This window comes from Topomyia yanbarensis, chromosome 2 (assembly GCF_030247195.1).
Source record: "Topomyia yanbarensis strain Yona2022 chromosome 2, ASM3024719v1, whole genome shotgun sequence".
In the NCBI taxonomy this organism is placed as follows: domain Eukaryota; kingdom Metazoa; phylum Arthropoda; class Insecta; order Diptera; family Culicidae; genus Topomyia; species Topomyia yanbarensis.
This window is the reverse complement of record NC_080671.1, coordinates 104,272,273-104,286,925: the sequence shown is the minus strand read 5'-3', so window position 1 is coordinate 104,286,925 and position 14,653 is coordinate 104,272,273. Positions and strand designations below refer to the sequence as shown.

The 14,653-nt window shown below is 38.0% G+C and overlaps 1 protein-coding gene across 1 annotated transcript in view; it reads left to right on the top strand.

The window, feature by feature from the left end:
• Positions 1 to 14,653, top strand: part of LOC131679059 (asparagine-rich protein) — a 105,561-nt gene extending 90,908 nt beyond the window's left edge. The window contains exons 3-6 of the mRNA XM_058959611.1: positions 2,504 to 2,647; positions 2,716 to 2,811; positions 2,879 to 2,979; positions 13,191 to 14,653. Of these exons, the coding sequence (XP_058815594.1) occupies positions 2,504 to 2,647; positions 2,716 to 2,811; positions 2,879 to 2,979; positions 13,191 to 14,280 (1,431 nt within the window). The 3' untranslated portion in view covers positions 14,281 to 14,653. The remainder of the gene's footprint in view (positions 1 to 2,503; positions 2,648 to 2,715; positions 2,812 to 2,878; positions 2,980 to 13,190) is intronic.

Sequence of the window (14,653 nt, the reverse complement as noted above, 5' to 3'; positions counted from 1 at the left end):
TACAAGCTTTCAAATTATGTGCACATAATACGGCTGCACTGCTTTCTTCGAAAGTTATTTGCTTCAAACTCTTTGTGGTTTGACAAAATTGTCCATATCTCAGAATGTAAACAACATAACTGAAAACAAAAATAATAGTGTCAAATAGCAACGTTTGGTCTTTCATTTGAAACTAATTTCGTTAAGATCGGTTCAGCGGTTGCTGAGATAATTACATGACATTACTGCACATACATACATACCCACACACACACACACACACACACACACACACACACACACATACATACATTGTCCCAATTCGTCGAGCTGAGTCGATTGGTATATGAGACTCGGCCCTCCGGGCCTCGGAAAAACAGTTTGCAAAGTTTGAGCTAATTCTATATATTTCTTTTGTAAGAAATGTAAAACTCGCAACATAGTCAACCTATCTTCGTAATATTTGAGAGAATAATACAGAATAGGTAGAAGCATCAATTGTCTTCTCTGAATTGTTTGTACCATTTATAAGTTTTAAGATATTCAATCTCAAGCTTTAAAAATCGTTTTTCTCGAAATGTGCTATATGGCGCTTGTCATAAGATAGTACAACAGCGAGGAAATGGCATGTAATATTACACGAGCGAACGTGTAAAATCATATGCTTTTTGATGCTCCCATCGAGTGCATCGAATTCAACTTAATTTTCAATCAAATTTTTGATTCAAGCTTCGCATGTTTACATTCGTATTGATTCACATGTCGTTTAAATTTCATTATTTTTTGGTATGTACTATTATTATCATGCATAGCAACCCTTTAACGACCACCGCCTGAAAATGGGTTTACATAAAAATAGGCGAAAAAAAGAATTATGAGATTTCAAAACTGATAGCAGAAATGGATTCAGTTACCCAAAAATAGTTCAAAACCCAATTTTTACAATTTTGTCACAACTTTGTATGGACAGGTGCCCCTGTGCGAATGTGTTACCGAAAGACGTAAGACGATGAAAATTTGGTATACAAAAGCATTCAGCGTCAATCAATAATTTAGTCAACTACTTCCAAAAAACAATAATTAATGCCACCCCTAAAACTAGTACCAGCGAAAGTGATCAATGTGATGGCTCACTTATTTCTTTATGCTCGACTCGCTTAGCCCCTGTTGAGTCGGTTGAATGAGCTACTGCTGCTTGAGTTAATATGAAACCATGGATAGTAGTAATCATTGCGAGAGATTGTCGAGTGGAAGATAGCGAATAACATGCTGTGTAAAACTAGCATTTTCCATTTCTAGCTAATGATACCCCTTTTCAGCTAATTGTATTTGTTTGAGTGCTTTTAAGAGATATCAATTTGTCAAACCTTGACTGACTCGGTGATCAAGCCAAACGCACGATCATGCATGTTAAGAGTTGTGAACCGAACATATCATAATCTATACTTTGATTTGTAAATTGGTTGATTTCATCAAAAAGAAATCGAATAACAATTAACATTAATTTTGCATTAACATTGTGATTATTTAGGAGGAGGCAAATGACCTTGAGGACCTATAATCGGAACAAAACCAAAACAGTTCGTCCCAATTGAGCGACCGAAAAGTCGCAAGGATAGAACATGCATCGGAAAACCCGTTTCAAACATATTAGAATATAAAAATCGGAAATAAACTTCAAGAATAAAAGTCAACCAGAAATCCTTCAGCATAAGAATCGCTTAAAAAGTTTTCACCCGTTAAATTCGGCAAGGATGAACTTCCAGTATACAAATTGGTTAAAGCAAATAAATCACTCGTAGGAGCATCCGTATATTTTGATGTTCAAGATTATTTAAAAGTCGGCTAACAAAAACTACTTTGTAAGAATCGGAAATATTTATTATGTGACTCTTCCAAAGGAAAGTCCCTGTCCGATTGTTATGCTTGAAGTTTGTATCCGGTTTTTATTTTCTAATATATTTGAAACGGGTTTACGTAGCATGTTCTATCCTTGCGAATTTTATTTTTTTGGTCCAGTGTAGTTGTTGCAATTTTGAAATATCTCCTTTCCGTTCACTCAATTCTTGAGTATCATCGAACAATTGCCCATCAAGTCACTAAATAACGATTGTGGAAAACAATACATTTTCTCATTATACCAAACTTCAAACGGTCGTCTTAGCTCTCATTGTGAGAGGTCTGAAAGTAGCGTCAGTTGCATAAACTTGCTGCGAAATCTTGATAGGTTTGGGTTAATTGCTAACCGCTTATTGCGCAAAGTTTAATTTTAGCAAAACCATCAAAGCCGCCACAGGAGACTGGCAAACAATTGCAAATAACTAACTAAGCGGCAATGACTTGATAATGTTTCCATTATTATGCCATCGGCAAATTCGGGGTTTCTTTAATCATTTCTGCGGAATTGGCGAATGGTTCGATTTTATTTCTATAGTGATCTTCGCTTTCGCTATTGTTTGGATCACTTTTCATAGCGCTAGTTTTCATTGACTCAATCATCTTACGTTACGTTACGTTTTCGCAGATCACCTATCTGATAGCATTTTCCTGCGAAGTTTCGTGGATACTGGAATCGAAAGGTAACCTCCCGATACCGTCCTACCTGCTGTGCACGGAGTTTTTCATCCTCTTCATCTCGTCGGCCGTGCTGATCCATGGACTATCGACGGTGAGTTGAGAATAATAATCATTCTATAGAAATATTGAATCATTTGTTTTTTTTTTCTACCTTTGCAGGGAGTATCATGGGGGCTGCTTTGCTGGTCGATCATCATAGGGATGCTGTCTGTGCCGGAACTGGCGCTCGTGATGTACATGACCATACAATATTGGGTTGGTATTTTCGGTGAAAGTTTTCCTAAAATTGACTTCGACTAACTCTGTTGATTTATTTTTGTAGGGACTGCAGTCAGCACATGGACTAACGGAATTAATTGGATATTTAGTACGTTTAATAGTCAACTGTCTGGCGTTGCTGTGTGTTATTCCAACTGCATTGAGGTAACTGCAATTATTCATTACGCTATTAATGTATGTTTAAAGCTGTACGCACACGAGGCGACAGGACACACGCTACATGGAATATTTACAATGGATTTTGTTCTAGCAACAGCGTTGGAATAGGTAGAGCAAAATCCTTGGTCAATAATTTTGTGGCAGTGTGTCCTGTCGCCCCGTGTGGGAACAGCTGAAGACAAAATGTTGAGAATCGAACTCTGCAAATAGGTCTTCAACTGTGGTCGGCTGAATTAGACGGAAAAAGATGTGTATTACAGGGGCAGGGAAAGAATTTATGCATGTGGGTATCACAGACAGGGAAGTGAGGGTGGACAAAATAGTAATTTCAATTTCGGGAAGAAGGACAGACCAACGGTATCGATTACAGACTTGGACGGCCTTCGTCAGAAGACATCATGAACTGAGATTTCCTGGTATGGCTACACATCGAATTGCGCGTGTGATGTTTGTGCTGTAGATCGAGATTTTTCGTGTCACCTTGAAGTCACATTAAACCATTCATGGTGTACGGTACAGGCGGAAGAGGTCACTTCTGAGAACGATGTGATAAATAAAAAGGGCAGTTAAATATGTATATTGATGGTTTTTAGGAAGGTGTATACGAGAGACATATAGAGGAGATCGGATCTACTTCTGGCCAGAGGGGAATCCAATAATTGTGATCTGGCAGAACAATACTCCCTCATTCATTCCTCTGAACCAATGTTTCGTTGATACCTTCGGGATAATAGAATGTAGCCATCGTCCTAGCACTTCATTGCTCCAAGATAACAGCCAACTTTCTAGCGTCCTCTGACGAGAGATATTAAAAAAATCGTTAAAGTATATTGGTCTTTTGTAGAAGTCACCGTCTAATGCGCCCGCCTTAGCTAAAGAGTCCGCTTAGCTTCATTACCTGGGATGGAGCAATGCGAGGGAACCCAAACTAAGATAATGTTGTACGATCTTACAGACAAAGCATGCAGGAACTCTCATACTTTCCCAAGAAAATATGGAATGTCCTATGTAGCTTTCAATGAACGGAGAGCTTCTATTGAACTGAGGCTATCCGAGACAATAAAGTAATGATCGGTGGGAAAAGTATCAATGATCCCAAAGGTATACTGAATAGCAGCAAGTTCTGCATCGTAAACTGAAGCAGGACCATTGAGTTTTAATGAGGCGGTGCGGTTTTGATTGAATATACCGAAGCCTGTGGAATCCGGGATTCCAAAAACTTCTTTCATGAATGTGCAGAAGAATCAGATGTGAATCAGAAGGCTGAGGGAGATTGGCATGGTTAATATGAAGAAAGATTGATATTTTGTGTCATTTAATCGAAGTACAAAGACATAAACTACCCATGATCGCATATTAGTCTCGTTCTCTATGAGATTTCCTATCTTTGTGGGACTGACTTGCGATCATAGGCAGTAAATCGAGTTTGAGAATTGAGCTCGACAAGCCTCTCGAAATTTGCAATTACTAACGGGTTCAAGTTATCGCATCGGATGAGCAATCGATATGAGAGGTCCCCAAATCGATTTTTCGGCGGAAGGATGCCAGCCAGCATTTCTAGACTCATCGTATGAATCGAGTACATGCAACCCAAAGCAATACGCAAACAACAATACTGGACTCGCTCAAGTTGAATAAAATGTGTGCTTGCAGCGAAGCAGAAACAGAAACTCCCGTACTCCATCACCGACAATATCGTTGTTTGGTACAGCCTGATCAGGTCTCCTGGGTGGGCACTCCACCATGTTCCGGTTATTGTACAGAGAAAGTTGATCCTCTGTTGGCACTTCTGCTTTTGATACCAAATGTGACATCCCCAAGTACCTGTAAAGTCGAACCATACCCCAAGATATTTGAATGTTAAAACTTGATCAATAGTTTGACCCAGAAATTGAAGCTCTAGTTGCGCTAGTCCACTCTCCCTTGAAAATACGACTAGCTTATATTTCTCCGTAGAGAATTAGATACCCAACTGGAGGGCTCAAATGGACATTGTCCAAGGTATCTTGCAATAGTCCTGGGAGATCGACAGCTTTGGGACCTGTAATAGAGACCACACCGTCATCTGCAAGCTGCTTTAGCGTGCAGGAATTGTAAAAACATTCGTCAATGTTATTCACTTAAAAATTGTAAAGAATTGTAAAGGCTTAGACATGAGCCCAGGGGATAGCCCATGTAGATAATTCGTGATGTCGATAAATGACCATGCAAAAATGCAAGTGTTTTTCAAACAAGTTTAGAAAAAACCGGTTTACAGTTGCTGAAAGACTATGCTGGTGCAGTTTCTCAGAAAGAATTTTGATAGAGACTGAATCAAAAGCCCCCTTAATATCCAAGAAAACTGATGCCATCTGCTCTTTGCTAGCATCGGCCATTTGAGTTTCTGTTGAGTGCAACGCAAGATAATCGTTCGTATCTTTGCCTTTGCGGAAGCTAAATTTTGAATCTGACAGTAAGCAATTTACTTCGGAATAGAATCTATTTCTCAAACAACTTCCTGATACAGAACAGAATTGCAATCGGTCGATATGTGTTGTGGTCGGAGGCTGGAAGCTCTTGTGTCGACTCAACTTTCCCGATATCACGGATGCGTAGCTCTTCCAATCAATATTTCATGTGAGGTTATACGAAACATTGATTGTATTCTGTAACCCCTGAACCGTTAGCAATAGTAATTACGATTGGTAGATGGTTGCTACCGAGTGGATCATATACTACCTTCCACATACAATCTAACCGCAGCGAGGGACAAGTCTAAGGAGCACGGACACGTTGAAGGGGCAGTGGAATCTGTGTCATTTCACCGGTGTCCAAAATGATCATATTGAAGTTGTCTTAAAGCTCGTGGAGTGACGTAGATCGATTATCGTCCTGAAGACAACTCCATACCGTACCGTGGGAATTAAATCACCTAAAACTAGCCTCGGTGCAGGGAGGATCCGTCGGTGGCCAACTGAGGTTCTAGGGGGAATGTACACATTTGGTTCGGTAATTTCCCAACAGCCTTGTAGTCAGTAAATTTTGAAACTGAAATCTCAGTAATGCGAAATTTGTTTGCTGATTTTCGGTGAAATATTTTCCGAGTCTCAGCTATAAAACGTCACTTTAACTATGAAGAGAAAATTTAATGCATAATACATGATAAAACGTATATCACACTTCCAGTATAAAAATTGGATGAAATAAGCGTTAGGTGAACTGACCAAACATTTCTGCAGACGTTCGAGAAACTTTCCTTATTTTAAATAGTGTTGGCGTTGAGTACAATCTCTTGGAATAAATTTAAAAAAAAATCTCGGGATTCCAGAATGCCTGGAACGAGAAAATACAATTTATCGGGATTCGGGAATTCCGAGATATCCGAAAATCCCAGAATTCCTGGGATGGAAGCTGTCACAGTCAATATGACTGTTGATAACATAAACTGAGAACTATTTATGGCATATTTGTCGCATAATGCAATATAATCTTCTGATGATTTCAATAGGGTTGTATCATACTGAGACAGAATTGGATTTCAAATTCATAATCGGCAGTGATGCAAATGTTCACCACATATTGTGGGGCTGCTCAGGAATCAATTTTAAAGGCACTGAGTTGAAAGAGTACTTAAGGGGAGGGGGAAAGGGGTTTCAGCGTGAAAAAACACCCTTTTTGCGAATTTGTTTTAGAACTTTGGGTGAAGCGAAATAACCAAAACTTTTGTGCATAATAGTGTATCATTTCAATAACATTCTGTAATTTTTTCATGCAAAAATATCGACAACCGACTCGGTAACGAAGCTTTTTGTAGAATGTCACTGGAAAAACACGATTTGCGGTGTTAACTGCCATTCAAAAACTACTTGAACGATTTGTTTCAAATTTTGCATACACATTCTATAAAAAAAAACGCTTTTAATCCACCTAATAGTGTGATGAGACATTTCTTATAACTCTTATCACCCTCTTCGGATATTATATCGTTTGAGAACATTTAGAACTTGATGCTTCGCGATGTATTTGATAACACATACTACATGGGATAGTGATAGGACTCAGAGAATCGCTCAAATCAGCATAGGACAACATCAGTGCTAGAAATCTCAAACCAAATCAATGGGAAAGCGAAAAAAATGGTCCATACAATAAAATATCTAAGTTGTGGGGGGAAAACTGAATTTTCCTAAAGGTGTTATATATTGTACTGAGCCAAAAAAAATCGAATTTTTTCGAATCAATTTGAAGTTTATACTTTACTCAAATTTCCAACGCGACTGAGAACTAAGAAATCAACGCTTTTTCTTGAAAAGGGCGATACTAGCAGTGATACCATTCAAAGAAAATCAACAGTGAAGATTTCCATACTTTTATTTCCTATTTAAGAACTATTGTGTTTTTTTACATCCTAGATTGCATGATTCAGTGATCGAAACCCAAAACTTCATAAAGTATTTGAAATTATTAAATTAAAATTTGTTTTTGCTATTGAAATTGACAAAATTATAGTATCGCCCCTTTGGCGATTGTTTACTTTTTCGGTCCCACCTATCAGCATTGAAGTATCGCCCTTACGTTTTTTTACAATAACTACCGTTTTACACCACCGATTTCGTCCGGGTTTTTTCAATAGCGATCATTGTTACTATTTACAGCTGGTATCAGCTTGATAATCCTAAAAAAATACGAAAATAACAGTTTCGCCTCTAAACTGCTAGCAAAAAAAGTATCGCCCTGTTTGTTTGCATGGAGCGTGGAGGGCGAAACTTTAAATAAACAAACAAAAATACAGTTTCGCCCGTTGTATTTTTTGCTGTAGTTTAAGAAAGCAATATCATATCGTAGAATCCAAATTTTTAGGTTAATTTGTTGCGTTTCAAAGCCCTCAGTCGCATATATGAAAAAAGCCCTATGTTTACATTTGTAAGTATCGCCCTTTTCACAAAAAAGCGTTGAAATGAAATCGCAGCTCCTGATATCACGCTATCTCTGAAGTGCATGCGTGCATAGTTCCAAATTTTACTTCGACATCGACTTTTTCTAAAGGTGACTTCCCAGTAGTATCCTTGATTTGAATTATTATCGCTAATCCTAATGCCAACGAACAAATAAAAACCTCTCGAAAACGAACCGTTTGGGAAAATCATCATCATTACTGGAATTTTCATTTTCACGAAACTTTTCGATAACCTTCCGTCACTTGCGTTAATGCACTGGGTGCACAGTTTTCTGAAAATCTAGCGAAATCGTCTTAGGGCACTAGCGGGTCTAATTCAGAGCTATCTGCGCGGCGAGTTAAATCTGTAAAGAATACTAAAAATTAATTTCTATTCCATAATTTTCAGTTCAGCAAATCCGAGAGATCGTGCTCACCACAAGCCATGAAAAATAGACTACGTTGTGAAGCGATGGTCACTATTTATTAAAAACTCACGGTTAAATAAAAAATAAAACTATTAAAAAATTTCAAATAGTTTATAATTTTCACAAACTTATTAGGAGAAATTGTTTAATAAGCTTTCGTAATATTGTGTAAGAAAAAAGCTGAAAATTTCAGTATTTTCTCTATCTGCAACATATAAACCCTTAAGTATACCAATTAATTGGTATACGAATTGGAATAGGTTCGCCAAATTTTGGAAGAAGTCTATAAAATAGCCCCTTGAAAGCTACCTAAAAATTGTTATTGTTCGATGCAATAAAAAAATCCCCAAAAATGAAATGTACCTATTAATGTGAAACACAGCGAATAATACATACAATAAAGACCCATTTTTATCAGTCTCATGGTGTATTTTAGGCTGACAAAATGGGGACATTGATTAAATCGGGCAATTTTTTTTTATAATAAACTGAAGCTGTTAAAATATTCTTCCCGTCCCATGATGTAGTCTGATAACTATTTCTGATTATGATTAACTTTTTATTTTTGCATATTTCCATCTTCATAATAAGGAAAACATGCGCAAGAAAGGATTTACTCGAATTCAGTCTTGTTCGTCTGCTAGAACCCATCAAACATATGTTCATATTTGGCTGATAAAATCGGGGTTTCAATGTACTATAATAGATATTCAGCATTCGAAGAAGTTTCTTGTGAACGAGTGTAGAACGACTTTGTTTCTACTTACTTGAAGTCAGGGGCGTAGCCAGAAATTCGGTTTGGTGGGGGTTTGGTGAAAATCGATCTTTCTGTCCAAACGGCATAATTTCGAAACCGTAATTTTTGAAGTTTTAAAATTATGCAGAATTAATTTTTCAGAAAATAGTAACAGAGTTCGTGCTATTAGCGAATTTGTTGAGACTTTATTGAATATTAACCTGAGAAAATTCACTATAAATACTTCTTGGACGATATACCGTCAAAATTATTTTATCAAATGATGCGCTGTTTAACGTTTGTAAAAGTCATTGAAGATACTAAACCTCCGAAATTGGCGGTTTCAAAATGATGCTATCTTGACCTTAAATTACTGTTTTTGAACATTTGACCTATACATATAATTGGTAATACAACAAAAATCAAATGCTCATTAAAATCGATCAGATCGATAAAGTCGAATGGAAATCGTCATTTTTCATGTGATACTGAAACATCGCTTGAAACCAGTGGCGGATCATCGAGAAAGATCCGGGAGGTCCGGGTCCTGCCAAAAATTTTCAACTTGTTAAGCAATTTTAAACTAGTTTTAGTTTTAAAGTAGCAACCCCTCACTGCATACTCCCTCCGGGCCGGTATGATTGACGATTTTTGGAGTGATTGCATAACATTTCTATATGAGAAAGGCAAAAATGTACTAAAGTCCAAAGAAGTCAATTTTTGTCAAACATCTCAATGTTTCATGCATTTTAAAGTCATTTGGCATCAAAAATACAAATTTGATTTTGAAAATTTTTCATTTCAGTTTATATGGGAATTTGCTGTGCACTCTTCAACTCGTAACTCCGGAACTGGAAGTCCAATCAATAAAAACTTCAATAGCAGCCGATGGGAAGGTTGTTTAATTTGAGACTAACTTTGTGCAAATCGGTCCAGCCATCTCTGAGAAATATAGGTCACATTTTTTTTCCACATACACACATACACACACAGACATTTTCCGATCTCGGCGAACTCAGTAGATTGGCATATGACACTCGGCCCTCCGGGTCGGGATTAGATTGACGAATTTTAGAGTGAATGAGAAAGGCAAAAACATTTTTAGCAAATATTGAAAGTTATGCATTTTTTTTGGTGGGCAGTTCTATGTTTCATAGACATTAAATCAATTTTAACTTCGCTTCCTATTAAATAAAGACCCTTATTACAGTACATCTCTACAAAAACGAGATCAATTTGAAAATAAATCTGTGGATTATGATTGATTACAGAACTTCTGGAATTGCATCAATAAATTTTCAACTTCAATCCAATATTTTTTTGGGTGTGGGGGGGGAGTTGTATGGTGTTAAACCCCAAAACCTTCTCTTGGCTACGCCGTTGCTTGGAGTTATTTATTTCGCTTTTCATTTTCCGATATGTTTCAGATCGATCCGATGGTCATAAGTTAGAAAAATTGCAGTCAGAAGGTTCGCACAAATGAACATTTTTGCACTGATAGGTTATCAAGTTCCTTCCAGACAACTTGGAAGTGTTCGGTGATTATTTCTAGCGGTTGTAGATAGAAAAATGAAATACAAAATTCGATTTATCGAAATAATGTTTGGCTTATTTCAATGGATTATTACTATATTGAACAATAAATAGGCGACAAACAGTAATCCACAAGTTTTTCGCAAAAGTAAGAGCTACAAATTTGCTGAAGGCATCATTTCGATATAATCACTTCCAAGAAAATGTGTGAAAATATCTCACTTATAGGGGGATTAATCAGCAAAAGCATAATACCAAACGAAAGGGCATATTGCCTCCATTAAATTCTTCGAAGATACTATTGACCTAAAATAAGCCGTTTTGGCGTTAATAATAGATTACATGTTTTTGGTCATATTTCTGGCAATGGGAAATGATAAAAATCTTTCGTCCGCATTTAATGTTAAATATCTCTTTTGATAATGAGATATATTGTCAATTTCGGCAGATAATTCAAAAAAACTGCGAAAAACGCCATTTTTACGCATTCAAACATTCATATCTTGGAAAATAAACATCAGAATCAAAAACAAATTAATAGCGTTCTTACTGTTTTTTAGTTCTTTCATTTAAAATTGGTTTGGATAAGATCGGTTCAGCCATTGCTGAGAAACACGAATGAGAATTTGTCCGTTACTTACACACACACACACACACACACACACACACACACACACACACACACACACACACAGACATTGTCCCAAATCGTCGAGTGATGAATAAGACTTGGCGCTCCGGGCCTCGGAAAAAATCGAAAAGTTTGAGCGAATTCTATACATTTCTTTTATAAGGAATGTAAAAACCGTACAACACGTTCACGGAGTGCTTACTGTTACGAGGCTATCTTCGATTGAACTGACAACACCCGAGCGAAAAGAAATATGCCACCCATTTCTAGGGAGCAATTCTGTTGGAGAGAACAAAAATTTACGCTCTTTACTTTAATTGCAGAAATCATTCTCATTTTTTATTGAAACACCCTGTAATCCAAAAATTATCTCAAAAACTCAAAGTAGGGGTTAGGTATTTTAGACAGAGAATGTGTATGCAAAGTTTGAAATAAATCGGTTTAGTAGTTTTTGAATGGAAGTTAACGCCGCAAATCGTGTTTTTTTCTAGAGACGTTCCACAAAAAGCTTCGTCGCCGAGTCGCTTGTCGATATTTTTGCATGAAAAAATTAGATAACGTTATTGAAATGATACATTACACAAGTTTTAATCAATTCGCTTAGTTCAAATTACTATAAAAATTTCGCGAAAAAGTTATATTTTCACGCTGAAACCCTTACCCCCCCCCTCCCCTTATCTACTTATACAAAATGCCCAAATCTACTTATACCAAATGTAGGAAATCGCCCAACATTTGTACGATCATGGCAGAGGCAAGGTGTTAGATGTAACTCTCTGTTCTGACGGTATTACGCATGAGTTGGCAAACAGGTTCGTACCCAACGAGCTCGAACCGTCCGATCATAAACACAAAATTGTATTTAATTTTGTAGATTTTTCTAGGATGTAAATTCCCATTCTTTTTGAGCGTTGCGTTGATGCGTGCAACATCAGGTGTGAATACTGACACTCGCGAGAAGCGTGCTGCTTCTAATAATCCCTTAAAAATGGTACAATCGCAGAGGAGCTTTCTCGAACAATGAGAGTCTTCGAGTCTCAATACTTATCCAGAACAAACAAGATTGAAGAAAGGTTACTTTTCGATTGCGCTGAAAAATGATTTATTAGAAGATCTTCACGGGTGTCTCCTTTCATGTCTCGTTTCAATCTCTCCTAACTCTTTTATTTCCAGTTTCAGTGGGTTTAGCTTATTGTATGGTATTGTTTGGCTTCTCTCTGGATAACGAACAAAGCTGACTGAATCAAAAATTGAAGGAGATAAGTGGAAGAGCAGAGGACTTCCATTTTATTTTCGAACCATGTAGCCTTCACCAGAATAAGGTATTCTTTTACATTTCGCGGAATCCCATGGAATGTTAAAGTTTGCTGGGAAGTTCTGAGAACCGAGTCTATTATAGAGAAAATATAGAAATCTAAACTGAACTATGGCTTCCAACAAGTCACGGCAAACGTTTATAAACATAAATCGATTTAAGCCGAATTTGAATGACAATATCTCTTCTATACTTTGACGAATCACCGCAGAAAAACGAACGCTTAGCCACCAATCGATTCACCACCAATCCTAAGTACTGTTTCGCTATTATATTGGCATTTAACTGAACAATATTAATTTCATTGTATATTTTGCGAAAGAACTGAAAATTTGCTTTGTCGAACATTCGCTTATCAAACTTATTGAGGTATTGCATATCTTTTCTGAACAGACCCAAATATTTTCTTGTAGACCAGCTAAAATGCTTCTGTGATGCTTTGGCGTCTTCCGGAGACAGTTCAATGAAAAACCCCACATGAAAGACGACATTAGGCTGTCAGCAGTGTTACCACATTTTATACCGTACCTGAAGTAAAAAAAACCTTTTTTACTCCGGGTCTAGAATACATTAATTTCTTATTTGGTTAGGATTTTTTACTGAAACGCTCCAATAACAACTTGTCATTTCCATTTCAGATGGCGTCAGGAGAAGAAAGTCCTTGCACAGCTCGAATCCCTTGCATCGCGGCTTCAGCTGACCACACCGACACCGACTACTCCGTTCAACGCCACCAATGGAATGAACTCCTTGCGAGCCAGCAAACGGAGTCAATCTAGCAGACGGCCCTCAACTGGGTTCGACAATCCCGGCTATGTTCCACACGAAACCAACTCGGTCGATATCGTTCAACAGTACACGGCATACAACAATTTGTATGGGTCGCACAGTGAATTCAATGCGAGCATTTTCGGACTGAACCCTTCGCAGTACATTGGTCCTCCACCTCCGGAGTTGGGAACAGAATGCAAAAAAACACAATCGCTATTAGATCTGCGGTTCATATTCCCTCCCAAGTTTCTCACTAGCAATGAGAAGAAAAACGCCAAAGAAAAAGGAACCGACGAGACGGATAGTGTGTTAAATAATAATCTAAAAAACAAGATCAACAACAAACTGAACGATACTTCGAATAAAGCTAGCAAGGACAACAACAGTGTCATAGATATGAACACCGATCCGACGGCGACGAATAACGACCCCATCTACTACACGATCGAATCAACGAAAAACAACAAAATTCTCGGCAGGAATTGCGTTTCGTTGGAGAACCTAGGCAACATCACCCTATCCGAGTCACCACTGCCATACAAGAAGAACGATTTTGCTCAGTACCGGTACGGAAATAACCTTCTCAAGAACTACGCCCAAAACCCGTGGAACGTGATCGCGTACAACCCGGCGTACAGTGCCTATCCGCCGGCCTACTTCCACTATCACATGCATCCCTACCAGATTTACCAGATGCATCACAATAACTTCCCTCCGACGTCCACAGTGCCGACGGCAGGAGGAGGAGGCTACTTTGCCCACCATCAAATGCAGCAACACCAGTACCAGCCTCATCATCACCACCCGGGCGAACCTCGGGTAGCCTATAACACTATGCATCACTCGACCATCAGCTATGGGTACAACAATGCTTATCTGAACAGTGCAAACAATAGTCGGCAATCGCTGGGTAATGAGTCGGACGACTTCCGGAAGTACCGCGATGTGGCTCTGTAGGATGTTGGTTGATAGCCGCGGAATGTTTGCGTGGCCGGCCGGGTGGAAATGTGCATAGATTGTCGAAATCTGGGAAGTATATTGATGAACCAGTTTCTTTCGTGGAAAAAGTATTTATTTACCGATGTTACAATAGTACAATAAGCTTTAGTTAGTAGGAGAATTGTAAAACTAGAAAGTAGGAGAGTTGGTGTACAGATGTAATACTCAGATGACTGCAAACAACTGTTTCGGCAGCTTTTGCTAACACGATACGTAATAGGAAATATTACAACCCACAACGAGGAGGAATCGAACTGTAATAATATAGTCACAGTTACCTTTGCTAAACCTAAGAACACGAAACTGCTGAAATAAAGTCAATCACATCGAA